Source organism: Mytilus californianus, unplaced genomic scaffold, assembly GCF_021869535.1.
Source record: "Mytilus californianus isolate M0D057914Y unplaced genomic scaffold, xbMytCali1.0.p SCAF_9, whole genome shotgun sequence".
Lineage (NCBI taxonomy): Eukaryota > Metazoa > Mollusca > Bivalvia > Mytilida > Mytilidae > Mytilus > Mytilus californianus.
In genome coordinates, this window is record NW_026262745.1 from 55,350,292 (window position 1) to 55,368,900 (window position 18,609).

The 18,609-nt window shown below is 32.6% G+C and overlaps 1 protein-coding gene across 1 annotated transcript; it reads left to right on the plus strand.

Annotated features, from left to right (window-relative positions):
* The first annotated feature begins 3,324 nt into the window (after positions 1–3,324).
* Positions 3,325–13,651, plus strand: LOC127715405 (uncharacterized). The gene is made up of 6 exons (XM_052221440.1): positions 3,325–3,457; positions 6,641–6,687; positions 11,028–11,139; positions 12,089–12,135; positions 12,677–12,727; positions 13,214–13,651. Exons 1-6 carry the CDS (start codon positions 3,348–3,350, stop codon positions 13,462–13,464), a joined length of 618 nt encoding a protein of 205 aa, XP_052077400.1. The 5' UTR covers positions 3,325–3,347; the 3' UTR covers positions 13,465–13,651.
* Positions 13,652–18,609: the final 4,958 nt, after the last annotated feature.

Genomic DNA, 18,609 nt, shown 5'->3' on the forward strand with positions numbered 1-18,609 from the left:
AGTTGATATTTTACAGTGTGTCTTTCTATGTTGTGATGTTACACTATTGTTTCAGAAAAAGGGTGAAGGTTTGGTACCATTAAAACGTTTAAACCCGCTGCATTTGTTTGCACCTGTCCTAAGTCAGGAATCTGATGTTCAGTAGTTCAGTAGTTGTCGTTTGTTGATGTGGTTCATAAGTGTTTCTCGTTTTTTATATAGATTAGACCGTTGGTTTTCCCGTTTGAATGGTTTTACACTAATAATTTTTGGGGCCCTTTATAGCTTACTGTTCGGTGTGAGCCAAGGCTCCGTGTTGAAGACCGTATTTTGACCTATAATGGTTTACTTTTATAAGTTTTGACTTGGATGGAGAGTTGTCTCATTGGCACTCATACCACATCTTCTTATATCTATAGGATAAAATACCATCTACAAAACAAAGGTTTATAGTGAAAGAACCTTCTGAGCACATATTTACATGTATCTACATATTTTTAGGATGTTGTTCTAATTCTTTCCATAGTAATGTTAAATCATTAAATGTGATATTCCTCTAAACATGTTAACGTTAGAACACAGGAAACTTGAAATTTAATATAGATATACGCCAAACATGACATATGACTAAACGTGTTAAAGTTGAGAACACAAACACAATTGGAAGTTGAGTGGCGTGTATCAAATAATGCATTAGAAAAACTATAAATTCCAGGATGCAAAAAAACAGCAAGAACATGATAAGCGGGGTGAATTCAGTAAATAAATATACGTCATAAGGAACCGCCCATTTGAGGAGAGTTTTCCAGATTACACTGAAATCCTGTGCTCCACTGATTGATAGATGATATTTGTAATAATTATTTTTGATTAGATGAATCAATTCAAGGTTTTAAAAAAATAAGAAAAAAAGAATGCTATACCCCATTTCCTTTGTTTTTCTTTTAAAGGAAATTATGCACTCTGTCACATTGCTTATCAAGGCCACATAATAACCACAAAGCTCCATCCCTGTTACATCTAATATTAATTAATGCAATGGAAGCATTTGGGAAAGTTAATGTTCTTTTTCATGCAAAATTCTATGTTTAACTGCGAATGACAAGGACGTACTGAGTTTCCCAGGGGAAGAAGCACGTGGTATATAGGCAAAAATCAGTTTTGTGTTCAGATTGAAAAAAAAAAACAATAGAAATACTTGTTAGAGTTATACATTTAATGAAAGCAGTAAATATTCTTTTTAAATGCAAAGTTTGGTCATACCGAGTCTTATTATTAGTTTTTGGCACATTCTTCGACCTCAGATTTGGCTGCCCAGTTTTAGCGAAGAAACCACCCTGATGTTGGGTGTCTGCAGAGTGTATGCCGTTGACAATTTTCAAACTTTATAAATAATCTAAACACAGATTTAGTAAAATTAAACATGATTGTTGTTTTTTAATGAAAATGCCTTTCATAGGCCTTATTGGGGTATTTTCAGCGCATATCATAAAAAATGGTTCACCTAAAAAATCCATATAAGGCGAAATTTGATTAAAAATATAGCACGACTTATTTTATGATGTACTTGCAATGTTGATCAGAGCAAACAGAGAAAGCAAATCATATTTACTGAGTATATTATCATACATCATTCTTTGAAAAAACAGTCAATGTGCAACTTATATCAAAAATACGCATTGACCGCAGTATCGGCTTTAGTAAAAAAATTTACACTTAGTTTACAAATTCAGCATTTATGAATATTGTATTGAAACTGAAACTTGAAAATTGGTTAAAATTACATGAAATGAGGAAAACATGTCTCTAAGTAAAGATTCAAAAGCGACAACGGAAACGTACGATGACATCAGAATTATGTAATTCTTCATTGTTCATTAAATCAGTTCAAGGCGTATCATCACATGATATATGTTACAAATGTATATGCCAAAGCAAGCTAAACATGTTTTGTATGAGATACTTATGGAGGATAAACATGTTTGTGATAGGAACATGGTGGAAGGTAATACTGTTTTTGATAGGAACAATTGAAGGTTGGACGTATTCTAGAGGGTTAGACATGTTCTAAACGAGCAGTATTCAAATAAACATTTAATAAATTAATAGATTTACTAGGACATAGTTATGATTAAATATGTGGTTGAGTGAGAACAACATCGGTGTTGAATATCATGCTTATTCTCTAAACGCCATTTTTATCGAGAAAATAGAAAATTAAAGACTGAGCAACCCGAACCCAACGAAAACTTTGAGTGCTCGCAGGTGAACCGGAAGGGTACGCATAAAAAAGTATCCTGATAAACATATGTCACCTGTTAGGTTGCTTATACAATGTAGTTCAAATCTGGTTTTTTCACTATCGATGACAGGAGGACGGAATTATGGTAACTGGGACTATGCGCGACATAGTTATGGTCACATATGACACAGATACTGTTGTTGGCATGATACGTGTTATGTTCTTCTCATATATTTTATGATGGTATGATACTAAACCCCTAACGGGGGGAACTGTTCTTGATTTTCATATGATGAAGACATAATCTTTCAATCAGTTTACTTGTGGTCTGGAGCTGGCATGTCAGTAACCGCTAGTAGTCCTTTGTTAATTTATGTATGACATATTGTTTACTAGTTTCTTTTGTTACGTATTCACACATCGGACTCGGACTTCTTTTAAACTGAGTTTAACTGTGCGTATTGCTGTGTGTTTGTTTATTCTACATTGGCTAGAGGTATAGAGGGGAGGGTTTTGATTTTAAAAAAAACCTGTTTAACCCCGCCACATTTTTGCGCCTGTTCCAAGTCAGGAGCCTCTGGCCTTTGGTAGTCTTTGGTTTGTTTTTTAAATTTTTGTTCATTTATATGTTTAGGAGTTTAGTGTGCGTCCATTTTCACTAGTACACATTTTTGTTTAGGGGTCAGCTGAAGCCCGCCTCCGGATGCGGGATTTTCCCGCTGTGTTGAAGACCAATTGGTGGCCTTTGGCTTTTTTCTGCTTTGGTCGGGTTGTTGTTTCTTTGGCACATTCCCCATTTCCATTCTCAATTTTATTTATAATATTTTAAAGTGAACCTTTCAAACTTACAAAAAAGGCTATATAAATAATAACATTTATAGATAGAAATATAATTCATGAATGTTTCTGCTTTTATACTGAATGTGATATTTTTTTGTTATTTAACAATCAACATTCATGTTTGATTTCTTAAAACCAATCCAATCCAAAGACAGATTGATAGTAACAAGGACAAGGACAAGGTTATACATTCTGATAAGGTCAAACTATCAGCGGATATAGAATGATTGAATTGTAACAACAAATATTTCCTCAATATCTAAATAAAAAATAGATTTTGAATTAAATGAATGTTGCAAAAACCATGTTTTTGATAATTGTCGTAGAGGTTTCTTGCCTTATTTTGACAGCTTACTGCGATGACAGACAGAATGGGATATGCACCAATAACACAAGGTAATATGCATGTTTATATAACCTAATCAATCTGATATGTTTTCATTATATAGACAGAATAAAATTGTCACTCGACAAGTTGTAACTTTATTACTGATTATACTCGCCATATTGGTTCCGTATGTTGAAACTGAACTTCTTTTACTTTTGTCAAACTAAATTACAGTAAAACACGTTCAATTATGTCATAAAATTGAATAAATGCAAAAATGATATAAATATAACATGGAGTTTGGCAATACAAAAAAGTTGCTTCAAATAAAACTTATCTATTGAGATATGTACGCCAGATCTAGGGCAATTTTGGAAACTATTGGCACTATATTTTGTTATCAATATTCAACTAATTCGAATGTACAAAACCCAACAGAAAAGTATATGGAAAATAAAACTACTTATTAGTAATACATGATTGTATTACCTTCCTTATACATTTTTTGAACATTAATATTCAATTTGGTTCTTCGATTCCTTTGGAGCCAAGTGTGAAGCGATTATTAGGTTTTACAACCATGTGCACTGGGTCGATGCCACTGCTCTCATCTGCGAATGTATAACAAATCCAGATTTTGATAGAATGTTAAGTTATTCGAAAGAATTTCTCTCTAAGGTATGTTATTGGAGGTTACCCTACTAGTTTATCATATGTTTTGAATAACTCTTACAATTTACAATTAAACTTGATTTAATACAAATGGGAGAACACGTTTTTTTTAGCCGTCTTGGTCTTGAAATTTATGTATTGCGTTTCTAATACATGGTAAGAAAATACAAAACTTGCACTAATCAAACTTATACAATGAAAGACATGTTATAGGACAAGAAGATGACATATATTTACTGCCATAATAACTATACGTTTTCAAATAAAACATTGGACCTTAAAGATGCTCATCTATGGAAAGGGCGTTTTCGCGGATAAACAAAGAAATTGATGGCATTGTTAATGTTCGCAAATGGTTCTTGTTTTATATTACTCGATGAATAGCATGAAGATTTAAATATATATCTGAACTAAAACATATAATAAAACAAATTGAATGGTACTAATCAGAATGTATTTTTAATATATAGTTTTTCCAAGAATAGAAAATATTTAACATTGACAAGGAAAAGTTCGACTTTTCAGTAGAAACTGAACTGTACGAAAATTCAATGTAATATGAATTTGAAACGCACCCAACTGTACTATTTGTTTCGGAGTTTTAAGGAACGTAAACATTATGAAGAAAATAAAAGACATATATATGCTATGTCAAAAAAGACAAATTTATGAGTTGGGGAAATCTCAAAATTTGGACGATAACGCGCAAATAAACGTATTGAAGGTAGGGGAATGGTCATTTACACCAATGCCAAATTGTTTAGAAATTTTCAGGTTTTCAGTGCACTGACATCCCTTTTATCCTCTTTAAAAATGTTACCGTCTAGACAGCTTTCATATTTTGTTTGATATTTTTTCAAAGGAAATTTCAGTTTCACATTTATACATTTTCTGAACTTGCAAATGCAGTCTTTAACTGTATTGGCATACTTAATGCCAAGTTATGGGTACACAATATATATATATATATTACTTAAAATAAAAAACCAACAAAAGATAAATCGGAAGTTGTAAAAGATGTGTTAAAATTGCTCTTCATATTAGACAAAGAGTTAGCCCTTCTAATTGTTAAATTCATCTTTGAATAGTTACAATTGACATTTTTTTATTTTAAGTATGTGTGAACTTGAAATATTGTTTCAAACATTATTAAATGCCGATTCTTAACCGGTTTATCTCAAGTTGTTATGTGTAACACATTATAGGTTAGACTTTGTAAATACAGCTGTTTCTCAAACCACGGCTCTTTTGGGGAGATATATAATATTCATAGATATTTCGTTTTGTTTACGTACTGGTTCCCAGATATGATCTCTATGTTTCATCTCATAGAGACATAACTAGGGAATGTTACCAGTATAAAAACATGGTTGCGGTGAAAATTGAATTCTGAAGTAGGCCCAAAGTAAGGTAGGGTGGTACAGAATTTTAGTATAAGTTTAAACTCTAACAAGTTCGGGGCATATAAATGTTGCAAATATGCCGCACAGCCCTATGTTTTGACCTTTATATAAAATAGTAGTGCATATCAACTTTCCATTCTAGGATATCATTTTTTACAAAACTGCATAGTAAAAGTGGCACAGTTTTAGCCGCAAAGGGAGTTCCTATAGGAAATTGCATTGTCTATATTTACAGAAATGCAGCCTATAACTGTAATAAAGTTTATCTGTATCTCAATTTTCAGAATTGTCAGATCTTAGTTTTCACAAATATGGCAATATCATACCATGTATGATCAAAAGGATTTTCTTATCCCAGGCATAGATTACCTTAGCCGTATTTGGCACAATTTTTTGGAATTTTGGGTCCTCAATGCTCTACAACTTTATACTTGTTTGGCTTTCTAACTTTTTTTATCTGAGCCTGGTACCTTTGATAACTATTTACACCACTGGGTCGATGCCACTTGTGGTGGACGTTTCGTCCCCGAGAGTATCACCAGTCCAGTAGTCAGCACTTCGGTGTTGACATGAATATCAATTATATGGTCATTTTTATAAATTTACTGTTTGCAAAAGTATGTATTATTCGAAATACTAAGGATTTTCTTATCCCAATCATAGATTACCTTAGCCGTATTTGGCACAACTTTATAGAATTTTGGGTCCTCAATGCTCTTCAACTTTATATAGTTTGGCTTTCTAACCTTTTTTATCTGAGCGTCACTGATGAGTCTTATGTAGACGAAACGCGCGTCTGGCGTATCAAATTATAAGCCTGGTACCTCAGCATAAATCCCGAATGTTTTCTATCTCTTTCGACTGCATTCACATTTTATCATTAAGGGACATTTTAATGTTTACTATACAGGACGGAATGGCTAATTATTGAAAGCATACTCTGACCTGTGGGCTTTCACATCCTTGTTCGTAAGTCTCTTATAGTATACTGTGAAAAGTAATAATGCTTTCTTTCTATTTTTTGTTTGTTTTTATATTTTGTAGATACCTATACTGTGACCTCTATATGAAAAAACACGAAGTACCTTTATTTTTCCTTCTCCAGAAGTCTATTTTCATGTAACTTCAAATGACCATTTTGTGTTTAATCTTCGACATTTAGTATTATACTTACAGGAGAGTTTGCTGCGCCCATTTCGAATTAAAGGATCAAACTTGCACAAGTATGTATTTTTGAAAAGAAGGGTTACCAATCAGTATATCAAAAGATATCAACAATGAGAACTGTTATTGCTGAAGATTATAGCAAGTTAAGCATTATTCTGCAGGAACCATAAATTTGTTACATTATATTGTTTTAACGAAACCAGGAATACGAAACAAAATGTTAAAATATTATTTTGAAAGTATTGAAATCTAATATGTCAAGGATGACAAACTTGTTTCATCTATAAACAGTCAGGGGCATTACTTAAACAAGTAAAATTGAGAATGGAAATGGGGAATGTGTCAAAGAGACAACAACCCGACCAAAGAGCAGACAACAGCCGAAGGCCGACAATGGGTCTTCAATGCAGCGAGAAACTCCCGCACCCGGAGGCGTCCTTCAGCTGGCACCTTAACAAATATGTATACTAGTTCAGTGATAATGGACGTCATACTAAACTCCAAATTATACACAAGAAACTAAAATAAAAAATGATACAAGACTAACAAAGGCCAGAGGCTCCTGACTTGGGACAGGCGCAAAAATGCGGCGGGGTTAAACATGTTTTTTGAGATCTCAACCCTCCCCCTATACCTCTAGCCAATGTAGAAAAAACAAACGTACAACAGTACGCACCGTAAAACTCAGTTTAAGAGAAGTCCGAGTCCGATGTCAAAATAGGAAACGAAAGAAAATAAACAAAATGACAATAATACATAAATAACAACAGACTACTAGCAGTTACTGACATGCCAGCTCCAGACCTCAATTAAACTGATTGAAAGATTATGTCTTCATCATATGAACTTGTTTTAGTTACTTGTATAGGTGATTTTTTTTTTTAAATTATTAAATTACTCATTGGAGTTATTTTAATTTACAATAGAAGCATGGACTTAATGTAGTTTTAATGAATTTTTACATCATTTTATTACATGAAATTAAGAATTTATCAAATTTGAGAGAATTATAAAGATTATGAGTTATTTAAAAAATAATGACAAAAATTTTTCTTGTATAAGTTATATCATACATCTTTGAAATAATTAATGATTTCAATTGTTCAAGGAACATAATTATGTTATTGTTTTGGGTTGCAAATTATAAATAACTTCAAGCTTGATTAAATCACAAGTTTCCATCTAATTATCTCTGTCTACCTTCAAAATTTTCAAGGAAAATGATATTTTAATAGTCCCAATAAACCAATCTCTGACCCATAAGCTTCGATATGAAATGTAAGTGCGTCAGAAAGGTAATTAGTGTTTCAGGAGGATTAATTTCTATATTTTATGGGAAAAATAACAAGATGTCTGTGAAAATGTTTTAAAGCTAGTAAAATCTGTATGAATGGACACCTATAAATTTTTTTTTACAAAAGTTACTTATATAAGTAATTTTAAAATAGCCGTGTTTTCAGCATTACTTGTATAGGTAATTTTGAAAGTTACTTGTTTAAGTAATGCCCTTGACTGATAAAAGAATATTACGTTACATGAAACTTTCATAAAATTTAAATGTGCTTGGGAAATTAGTATTCATGTATTATTAGACTTATCATTCGGTTTGTACTAATATGAGCAACACGACAGGTGCCAATAGTTGATCAAGTTTTACTGACCCTTCTGGACCATACGAGTAAGATGATATGAAAATATCCCCTCCTCCTCCTCCTCCAAAAAACAAATCCAATGAAAATGCACAACAAAGCGAGCAAGTCCTTTTCTCTTAATTTTTGTCGCCAAACCTGGAGTTTGTGTGAAAATTGTCAATAAAGTCTCCTCACTGGGTATCCTCTCATATAGGTTTAGCATTAACACGAGAACCGGTAGTTTCTCTACTACTTTTGTCCATCCATAAGCTATCATTAATTTGACAGATTTGTTGCCAGTATAAATGAAATTTTCTAAAACGTAGTTTCATTCATAATCTTGGTTTATGTTTTTTATCACTTTTCCCATGTGTAAGTTTTCAATACGCACAATATAACCCTGACACATATTTTGTTAACGCTATCGGACATGTGTTGTAAAAAGAAAACAATGTCACAGTGAATTTGTGTAGGGGGTCGAGAAGGGTTTGACTTACTCTGTAATTATGAAGTAATCGTTTGAAATTGTGAAAACTGATAAAATTAGTATTCTAAAGTACTTTGGAAACATCTACAATATACAAAACCAACCCTTCACTGTTTTAAAATAGCTACAAAATGACATGCCTGGTGGTCACTGAAATTAACGAAAGAAAAGAAAAACTTACTGGCTTCATAATTATGTAGAAATTAAAGATGGGTTACTAGGTTTCATTAAAGATTTTTAACGTTCTTTTCATTTATTTCGATACACAATCGTTAAGTTATTGAAATCCGAGGTTTTTTGGCAAACCAAAAAAATGCTGATAATTCATAATGCAAATGAAAAGCTTTTTCAAATTTTGTGCAATGCAATAAGGGACTGCGTGTTATGGTTGTACCAGTAACGAGCAAATTAGACCAACACAAAAGATCTAGGAAAGGATGTCACGATAAATTCAACACATCGTATATCATGTATCATATTTATCCGTTACCATACATGTACCCCTATTTTTGACATTTTTACCTACAATGTATTATGTCTGTTTGATTTGTTCACACATTGTTCATATATAATGGAATTTTATGCGACTGTCATACAAGTGAGAGGTTAAGCTAGCAGTATAAAACCAGGTTCAATCCACCATTTTCTACTTAAGAAGCAAGTTAGGAATATGACAGTTGTTATGCATTGGTTTGATGTGTTTGAGCTTTTGATTTTGCCATTTGATTAGAGATTTTCCGTTTAGAATTCTCCTCGGAGTTCGGTATTTTTGTTATTTTACTTTTTACGTACACACACAATCTTTAAACATCAACTGTTATACCTGTTAACCGGTTACATTTATAATCAGTCGAACAAATATCCGACTAACCGTTTAGGTGACATTTTTAAATTGACATTTACAATATATTAATACTATTTTCGACACTATACACAACTATTCATGTGCAAAGGAATCGGCCACATCTTGTCATTGAACAGCACCTTTTCTATAAAATTGTGAGTCGTAAATACAAGTGTCTCGTCTAAGGTCGCAAATAATTTTACTTTCTGAAGAACCCTACATATTCCAACAAAATATACATCGCAGGCGATATCTTCACAACGCTGGTCATATTGATTGACAACATGTTTATCTAAGTGTAAGATAAAAAAACACAGTTGGTATTCAAGTAAGGGTACATATTTCGAATGGAGCAAAATTCAAACAAAAAGAAAAAGAAAAAGCATCTTTTAACCCTTTATAGAATTTTTGCGTCTTTTTATCAACCTACATCAAGAATGCTCAAACCTAAAATTTGAAAGGCAATGATATATAAATATGTGACTAAGAGATATATGACCTAAAGAGGCATATTCAGAATCTTCAATCTGCCTGAGACAAAACGGATGCACAAAATAACGATGAGTTTCTTTTGCCTATTATCATAATCATGATTATGAATTCAGATATTTTTTTTCCCACGTTTTCGGGCATTATGTTATTTAGTATCTATCTATCTGTCTGTCAGTCTGTCCGTTTACAGTTATGATTCGAAATTGAAAATATCATATTTTCTCATGTGTTATAATTCAAAATAGTCAAACAGATTTAATTGTGATTTCATTCCACTTTCGTGTGTCAGTCTGCTGTTGCTCTATTAATTTTATTATTTAATTTCGATATTTAAAAAACAAACAAAAATGAGATCACATACTCATAAAATTTTAAGCATTCATGTTTTAAAATTGTTCATATAAACATGATAAGAGAAGAAACAACTATGCAAAAGTATTCATAAAAGACATAATACATATGCTATTTTGTAATGTTTTGTTTGTATGTATATTACAAGCGGAACACCCTCAAAGACAATCTTAGCGTAGACCTACACTCTCTTATCCACGGAACTAATTTATTTAGTTATGAAAGTTATATCGATTTGAAAATTTCCTACCAAATTATATCCAATAGTAATTTGCTTTAAAAAACTTCCTTATCTTGAACGACCATAAGTAACAACACAGTAAGAAAGGTTTTATTAAACACAAACGGATGTATCCTTGAACCTTCGGATTTCTTAATTTCATTGACGATCTTCATGTTAAAAAATACTATGAATATCTAGGATTTTCGATAGCTTTTTTTATTAAGTACGGGTCAAGTCCCTTTCTTCGTTCAATGCTTTGCGTGATCAGGATTCTCTCAACATCGAACGTAAACGAGATTAAATTTGTTTTTTTATTCTCTAGAAATGAAGTAAGTGTTTTGCTAATCACTTTTAATTTTGTTTTAAAGAATGTAAAAAAGGTTACTACAATTTAAAAATCAATTCAACATGTAAACCGTGTACACGTGGCAAGTACGACACAAAGTGTACGAAGACATGCTCATGTAACAGCAATGAAAGGTAGGTATCGTTATATTTTGAGCACACATACATTTTGCACTTAGTTCTCTTTTAATTTGTTACCTTAATCTGTTTCTTAATGTTTAATCTTGCTTATTTAATAAATTTTTAAACCAATGTTCAAAATAAAATTAGGACGATCAAACGTTTCGATGCCTTCAGATTTCTTCTAGATCCAATTGCCATGGAATCGTTATTATTATTGAAAAATGTTGACGTGTTCTCTATTTGTTCCTGATTTATATGAGTTCAAACCGAAGACTTTGACAAAAATTGGTATTCTTCGATTCTCCGCCAATTACGTAACAAAAAAATGGGGTACTAGCAAAACGAGGTCGGCTCGAAATAATTATTCATTCAAGATGCAAGACTGATAAATTGGTTCACCTAACGCAAGTTTTGTCGGTATAAGAATAATCAAAAGCGCTCGAAAAAAAAACGGTTGAAAAACAAATAAATACCGATGTTAAAAAGTATTCAGAAAACAATAAAAGGTTGTGCCAAATTTGAATCAGTCGTCCTGCAGATATGCAGATACATGTAATGTCCTTGTGAAATAGCACACTAACGTCCGGCACAGTGTGTTTGTTTAGTTAAAACATAATTCGTATTCGTATTATTATTATTATATAATTGTTTATACTTCATGTGATATTTACCTTGTTAATGAAAGAAAACTCTATTCAAAACATGTTCCATTAAAGTGTATTGATAAATTGAAAAATGTGTTTCATAATATGTTGTCCTGTTGCTCTGAGCTCTACATACGTCTGTAGAATGTCATTATTGAAGTATTCAATAGAAAAACAAAGAATATGGGATATCAATCCATGACACAAAATCAGGACATGCACAGCAAATAGACTCGTACATCTAACTAAATCATAATGTAACTACTACAGAAGATAAACCTTTACTGAAACATGTTGTTTGCTTCTATCAATTATAGGTGCCATCATGTAACAGGATGCATTCTTGATCATCTGACAACCACTGGTGAGTGATATGTACATTCAGGCAAGCAAAGAAAAAACACAAATAGGATGTAGTTTAATATTACCCGGAAACTAGTTTTATTGCCAAACTGTTTGTTATCTTCGTATTGCACTTTGAATGTTCTAAACAACACTGCCATCTTTTTGGAATAGCTGATGCCAGATCTAGTTAAGTGTTCATTATCCATAGTCTTTGCGATGGTTGTTCATCTAGTTGGGTTGTATTTAAGTACCGTTTAGTGCTATTTGTCTTGTTTGTACACAAGATCTGTATCTTGATTTCACAATCCCTTTGAAAAACGTTGGAGGCGTTATGTGAAAGTTTAAAAAAAATCAGAAATACGAATGTGCGTAAACTAACTGATGCCATATTCAAGACGTATTCCAGTTCCATTAATAAGTAATATACTCACGAGCATTCTTCCCTGAGACAATGTGTCTAACACCTCTGTTTGTTTAATTTTTCAAACTATTAAATAAATCATTAAATTGAAGCGTCTTCATATAAATAATATTGTTTTAAATGTTTTTTCATCTTCTAGAAAATAAAGATGAGAGTAATATGAATTATAAAGGTACAGATACAAAATCTGGTAAGTATTAGTGTGTTTGTTTCTTTCTTCACAAATGTTTGGTGCATTGGTTAAATATCTCATGATAAAACTATCAAACACAAATATGTACATTATTGCTGTTCAACTTATCCAATGTATGGAAATAACCCTACTAATTTGTACTTGTTTTAAGTAAACAGATGTAGTTGTTTTAATAGCAATGAATGTGATTGTATTTTAAATTTTAAGTCCACAAACAAAACTACATATGTGTCTTCATAGAACATACATGAAACATATAAACTGTCGTGAATATACTATAATAGTAAAAACTCAAATTTATACTTTACTTAACATGTGAAGGAATTTTTCGCTTAAGCCGAGGAAATCACTGTTAATATAGCTACATTGTACATGTATTTGTTTTTCAAATTGTGTACCTATGACAGATAATGCTTCAAAGCCAACTATTGTGTAAATACTACTTAAAGTCATTACTATTCACAATAATAATTTCTCATTTAGATAATGGTAATGGCAATGTTGCTATCTACATGACATGTGTTGCAGTCGCCAGCATTCTAGTTGTTGTTTCTAGTCTCATTGTGAAGAACAGAAAGATAATTTGTAGACAAAAATCCCGAAACAATTCTCTTACAACCAATATTAAAAAAATAAAGCAACCTACCTTCCGTTTTGGACGAAATAAAAAGGTGGCAGAAAGCTTGTATGATGAAATAAATGAAAAATACATGATTAATTTCGATGGAGAATAATAATGATAGCTTATATGGAACTACTTGAACATTAACCTTTGGTAATATTTCGGTTTTAATTCATTGGCGTATTTCAGTTTTTGCTGTTCAAATATTGTATTTCAAAAGGTAAAATGAAAACAAAGTTATAGGTAAAAAGTCACTTAGGAATAGGATAGGCAGTGATGATTAAAAGACTTCTATTGCTTTTTTGTCTTCTTTTATTTTTGAATCAATTTTGTGCAAACAGTTTCGAAGCCCGTCATACCGGACTTCGTCATTTTTTTTAGACGAATGCTTTTTTGAGATTTGAACCCATAGTTAAAAAAACATACATAGTTTCTTTTTCCAGAAGTCAAATATGTTTTGTGATTTTGATAGTAGCAAAAGTTTTATTTTAATTTCGATACGAATAAATCAAATTCTTTTGTTTTTATTTCGATACGAATAAAGGGAGATGTATGGTATATATCAAATGAGAACGAAACCCTACGAAAAAAGTAAACAGTCAACAGACATCAAGAGGTCTTCAATAATGGACAGGCCGTACGGTGACCTCTAGTTGTAAATTTCTGTGTTATTTGTTCTCTTGTGGAGAGTTTTCTCTTTGGCATTCATACCACATCTTCTTATTTTTGTATGATGGGTTTGTCATCAGTTCACTCTGTTCAACGCATCAAATTCTTACTTTGAATATCGTGATCTTCAGATTACCGTGTCGACTAATTAAAGCAGGATTTTCTGGGTAGATTTCCAAGTTTATACCTTATTAATAATCCAGGGTATGTATCAGGTCGTGATATCTATTACTAAGAAATACAAATAAAAACATTCTGTTGGTAAAAGTTGCCATTTGAAACTTGATATTTCTCACTTCAAAATTCATATTTTTTCACCTTCGAGTCGACTTTTTTAGTTCCAAGTTGACATTTGTCAGTTCAGAGTTGACATTTCTCTCCTCCAATGTGACGCATATAACTTTCAAATTCAAATTTTGTCAGAAAAAAAAGCGCGAGACAAGGTGTGTCTCCTGTGTATTCATAACGCGTCATGCGAACATACACTCTGTAGTATACAATGTAACATGTATGATTTTAACACTTTTTTATGATATCAACACGCTCGACATAATCATGAGCAGTGCGACCCAATACTCTCTTGGTCTGATATTTTCTGATTTAAACAAGTAGTACAACATGTTTGATTTATACCTATAATGGTATGGCGATGTTTTCGTCAACCGAAGACAATTGATTTCCTGACAATTATTTTATTATAAGTGAATTGATCTGTATGAAATTGTACCACAAGGTTTCATTACATACAAAAAAGGTTGTGATTGAATTTTGGGGTTATTGTCTTAACTGTTTAGGAGTTAAGGGTCAAAAAGGGATCAAAAACAAGCATTTTTCTTGTTTTAAGACAAAAACTTGTGAATAAGTGTACCACAAGGTTCCATTCCTCAAAAGAAAGGTTGTGGTTGATTATGGGGGTTATGGCTCTAACTGTTTCGGAATAAGGGATCAAAAAGGGCCAAAAACAATACTTTTCTAATATTGTATAAACTGCTTATGTCTGGACCAATTTTAAAGGGGTTTTCAACAACGATTGTATTCTTTGGGTTCTTTGAAACACTTCATCTAACCGTGTATTTGTATTTCTGATTTTGGGGCCCTGCTTTCAAATTTGTCCATATTAAGGTCCAAAGGGTCCAAAATTAAACTTTGTTTGATTTCAACAAAAAATGTATAAATAGAGTTCTATGATATGCTGAATCATACTGTGTATTTAGGTTTTTGATTTTGGGCCACATTATCAAGATGGTCGATATTGAGGTCCAATGGGTCCAAAATTAGACTTTGTTTTATTTCATCAGAAAATGAATTCTTGGGGTTCTTTGATATGCTGAATCTAGCCATGGACTTTGGATATTGGACCGTAATGGGTTAATGTTCAATTTCAAATCTTTAAGTTCTTAGAAACATTGATTCTGTGTCAGAAACCTATCCTGTGTCAAATTTTCAATCACAATCCAAATTCAGAGCTAAGCTTGAATGTTGTGTCCATACTTGTCCCAACTAGTTAGGGATCGACCTGGGCGCCCTGTGAGTATTTTATTTTAATATATCAACACACTCGACATAATAATGAATACACGAAGTTCTTTGATAAAACGTACTTCTATGGACAAAAAATATAGTATTTCCTGAACAAATCAATTTTAATGCATACATGTGTGGACAAGAACATACAGATTTACATATTTTTTATAATTATTAATAACAAGTTGTTTTTATTATATACTAGTAGATGAAGTCATCTCTTGAAAAATTCAAAGATTTTCCTAATGGTTAAATTCAAGATCTATCTTGCAAATGTTTTACGGACCAATCATCATTCGGTTGACAGTTATTGAGTATGCGTGCTACAGATCACCAATGATTCGTTCTACTTATAACCACAATTTTAACCCCTCGTTTCTGACATCGCTGAATAAGACTCATAGTCGTCTTTTAACCAGCCATGAACATTGTCATCCTAAGTTTTGTTTACATTGGATTACTGATGCTTATAATTTGGTTATTAGTGTTCTATTTTGTGTCTTTTTTTTCTTTAATATTTATCGAATTTTACAAAGTAAAAGACATGTTTATCCTCTGTCCTAAAAATATGTTGACATTTCAAAATTCAATGTATTGTTAATGTTCAGAGTGAATAAATTAACATGAACCATTGTTTTGTGAATCTTCGCTAGCCAAGGGTTATCATCCAGTCCCCTCCTCTCCATCCTTAGCGGATACAGGTAGAATTTCGGATCCACGAGGTAATGATTTCCATTGGTCGCAGTTGTAACTGGCTGCATCCAATCAAAAAGCGCCTTTAAGGTGATCAAGTATAAATGTAGAATATGTGAATAAACAATTGCCTCGTGTTGATTGTGCAACAAGTATTTACCCCCAAAGCATATGACAATATGTAATGAAAATTTCAAAGTTCAAAATCAACTAATTGGAAGTTCCCGGGTATGTTTCTCGAGCAAATTTTGGAATGTAAACGTTTAATTTCGGTTCCTGCTTTGCGAAATTTGTAAACACTAGACACAACAATTTTAAACCTCCACACTGAAGAGAGTTCAAATGCTGCCATTGGTCAAGAATGATGTAGTCGGAATGGGCGTGACTTTTATTTACCGGGAGATGGCGCAGCATTGTAATCACAAATGTTGGCCTAATCTGCCAAGGGTAGAGAGGAGGGGACTGGATTGTAAACCTTGGCTAGCGAAGATGTGTTTTGTGATGATGTCTTCTTGTTAGACAAACACATTGACAAGTATGCATTTGTTCTTCCATTATCACATGGTATAACTCGTCATCAGCGAAACTAGTCCCTGGGCCGGACCATGACACTCTGACCCTTCCTGAGAACCCGTGTTCACCACCAGTTGTGGTGGAGTTGGTGTTACTCAACCCCCTTTTTCTACCACAGGTTTTTCGTAACTACACACTAGAGTACATATTACAACTTGGTGTTTTGCAACCGTCCTGCGCCAGGAAAACAATGTGTTAAAGTTCGTAATAAGGCCAGATGAAGGTGAATATAAAAACAAGTAAATGTGGTATGATTGCCAATGAGACAACTCTCCTCCAGAGACCAAATGACATAGAAATTAACAACTATAAGTCACCTTACGGCCTTCAACATTGAGTTAAATCCATACTGCATAAAGGGCCCTAAAATTACAAATGTAAAACAATTCAAACGAGAGAACGAACGGCCTGATTTATGTACAAAATAATGAACGAAAAGCAAATATGATAAACGGCACCAAACGACAGCCACTGATTGACAGGCTCTTGACTTGGGACAGGCACAAACAGAATATGGCGTGGTTAAACGAGTTTGTTGGCCAAACCCTCCCCCTTACCTGAGACAGTGGTGTAACGTCACAACATAAGAACAAACTATGCAAAACAATAAACGAAATATGAGAAACAGCAAAAAACGACAACCATCCAATTACTGGTTCTTGACTTGGGACGGGCACTTTTAGAAAGTGGAGGGGTTAAACTATTCATTAGGCGCCCCCTTTAACCTGGGACAGTGGTGTAGCAGTTCAACATAAGAACAAACAATAAAAATCAGTTGAAAAGACATTAGCTAATCAGATAAATTCAAAGCAGAAATCCATCTTACAAAAAACACAGAGTGGACGTTGCAAGGTACTTATACATCCCCACAACAAAAAAGACACCAAGTACAGATCTGAGGGTACTAGAAGTTCAGGACAGCTAGTTCAGAGCCAATAACAGCTAATAAAAAAATCATGCATCTAAGACTAAAATATCAATCAGTACACATCCAACATCCAATGGATTTAGTGTTAAGACGTCATTAACAGTCAGAGAAAAACCTCATTTGGTATTGGGTCAGTGATATTTGGTTAACATTTGTATTATCATCAGCAAATGCAATGTTCATGGAGATAACTTTGTTTTTTATATCTGTCATAGGCCATTTTGAAAAATTTGCATAGTTTACACGGAAAAATTTGTGATAAGGTAAATGAAGGGGAAACACATACTAAAGGCGTTTCAATACTGGGTATGTTAATGTAATTACGTTAGAACTTCTTTTTTTGTAATTTAACATTTAGTTACTTCTTTAAATGAAATACTTAAACATTTACATTCATATTCAAATAAAGGCGAGATATATTTCTGTGTCAACAATTTATTAACTCATTTGTTGTTCATGTGATACAATCATTTTGAATACTACACAAAAAAAAAAAGAAATTTGACGCATGTAATAACAGACAACAAAACCACTCAAATGCGATTCCTCTAAGAATATGCGACCACAAAATTCCCACATTGTAACTTTTGTAAAATGGCAGTTAGTGTACGGTATGGCGTGGTTTGGCGTGGAAATTTTAGCACAGCTAGGCCCCTCCAATTATACATCTTTACGATTTATCGGACAGATATTTACATATATATGGAAACATGTGAAACTATGACACGTTTTTTTTTTTTAATTTTCCATATCATCTTATGTTTTTATTCTTACTTTCACAATTATGTTTTTCTTTTGATATTGTTGGTGATTAATCCTATCGAATTTTTGGAAGATCAGGAGGTCTGCAGATTTCATTTTTGAATTTAA

What these genes read in the sequence shown, in the direction of transcription:
- LOC127715405 (XM_052221440.1), top strand. Translation starts at nt 3,348, where the DNA reads ATGAATGTTGCAAAAACCATGTTTTTGATAATTGTCGTAGAGGTTTCT. An exon ending in ATATGCACCAATAACACAAG is followed by an intron (nt 3,458 to 6,640) that starts GTAATATGCATG and finishes TTATACTTACAG; the next exon opens with GAGAGTTTGCTGCGCCCATT. An exon ending in AGGTACAGATACAAAATCTG is followed by an intron (nt 12,728 to 13,213) that starts GTAAGTATTAGT and finishes TTTCTCATTTAG; the next exon opens with ATAATGGTAATGGCAATGTT.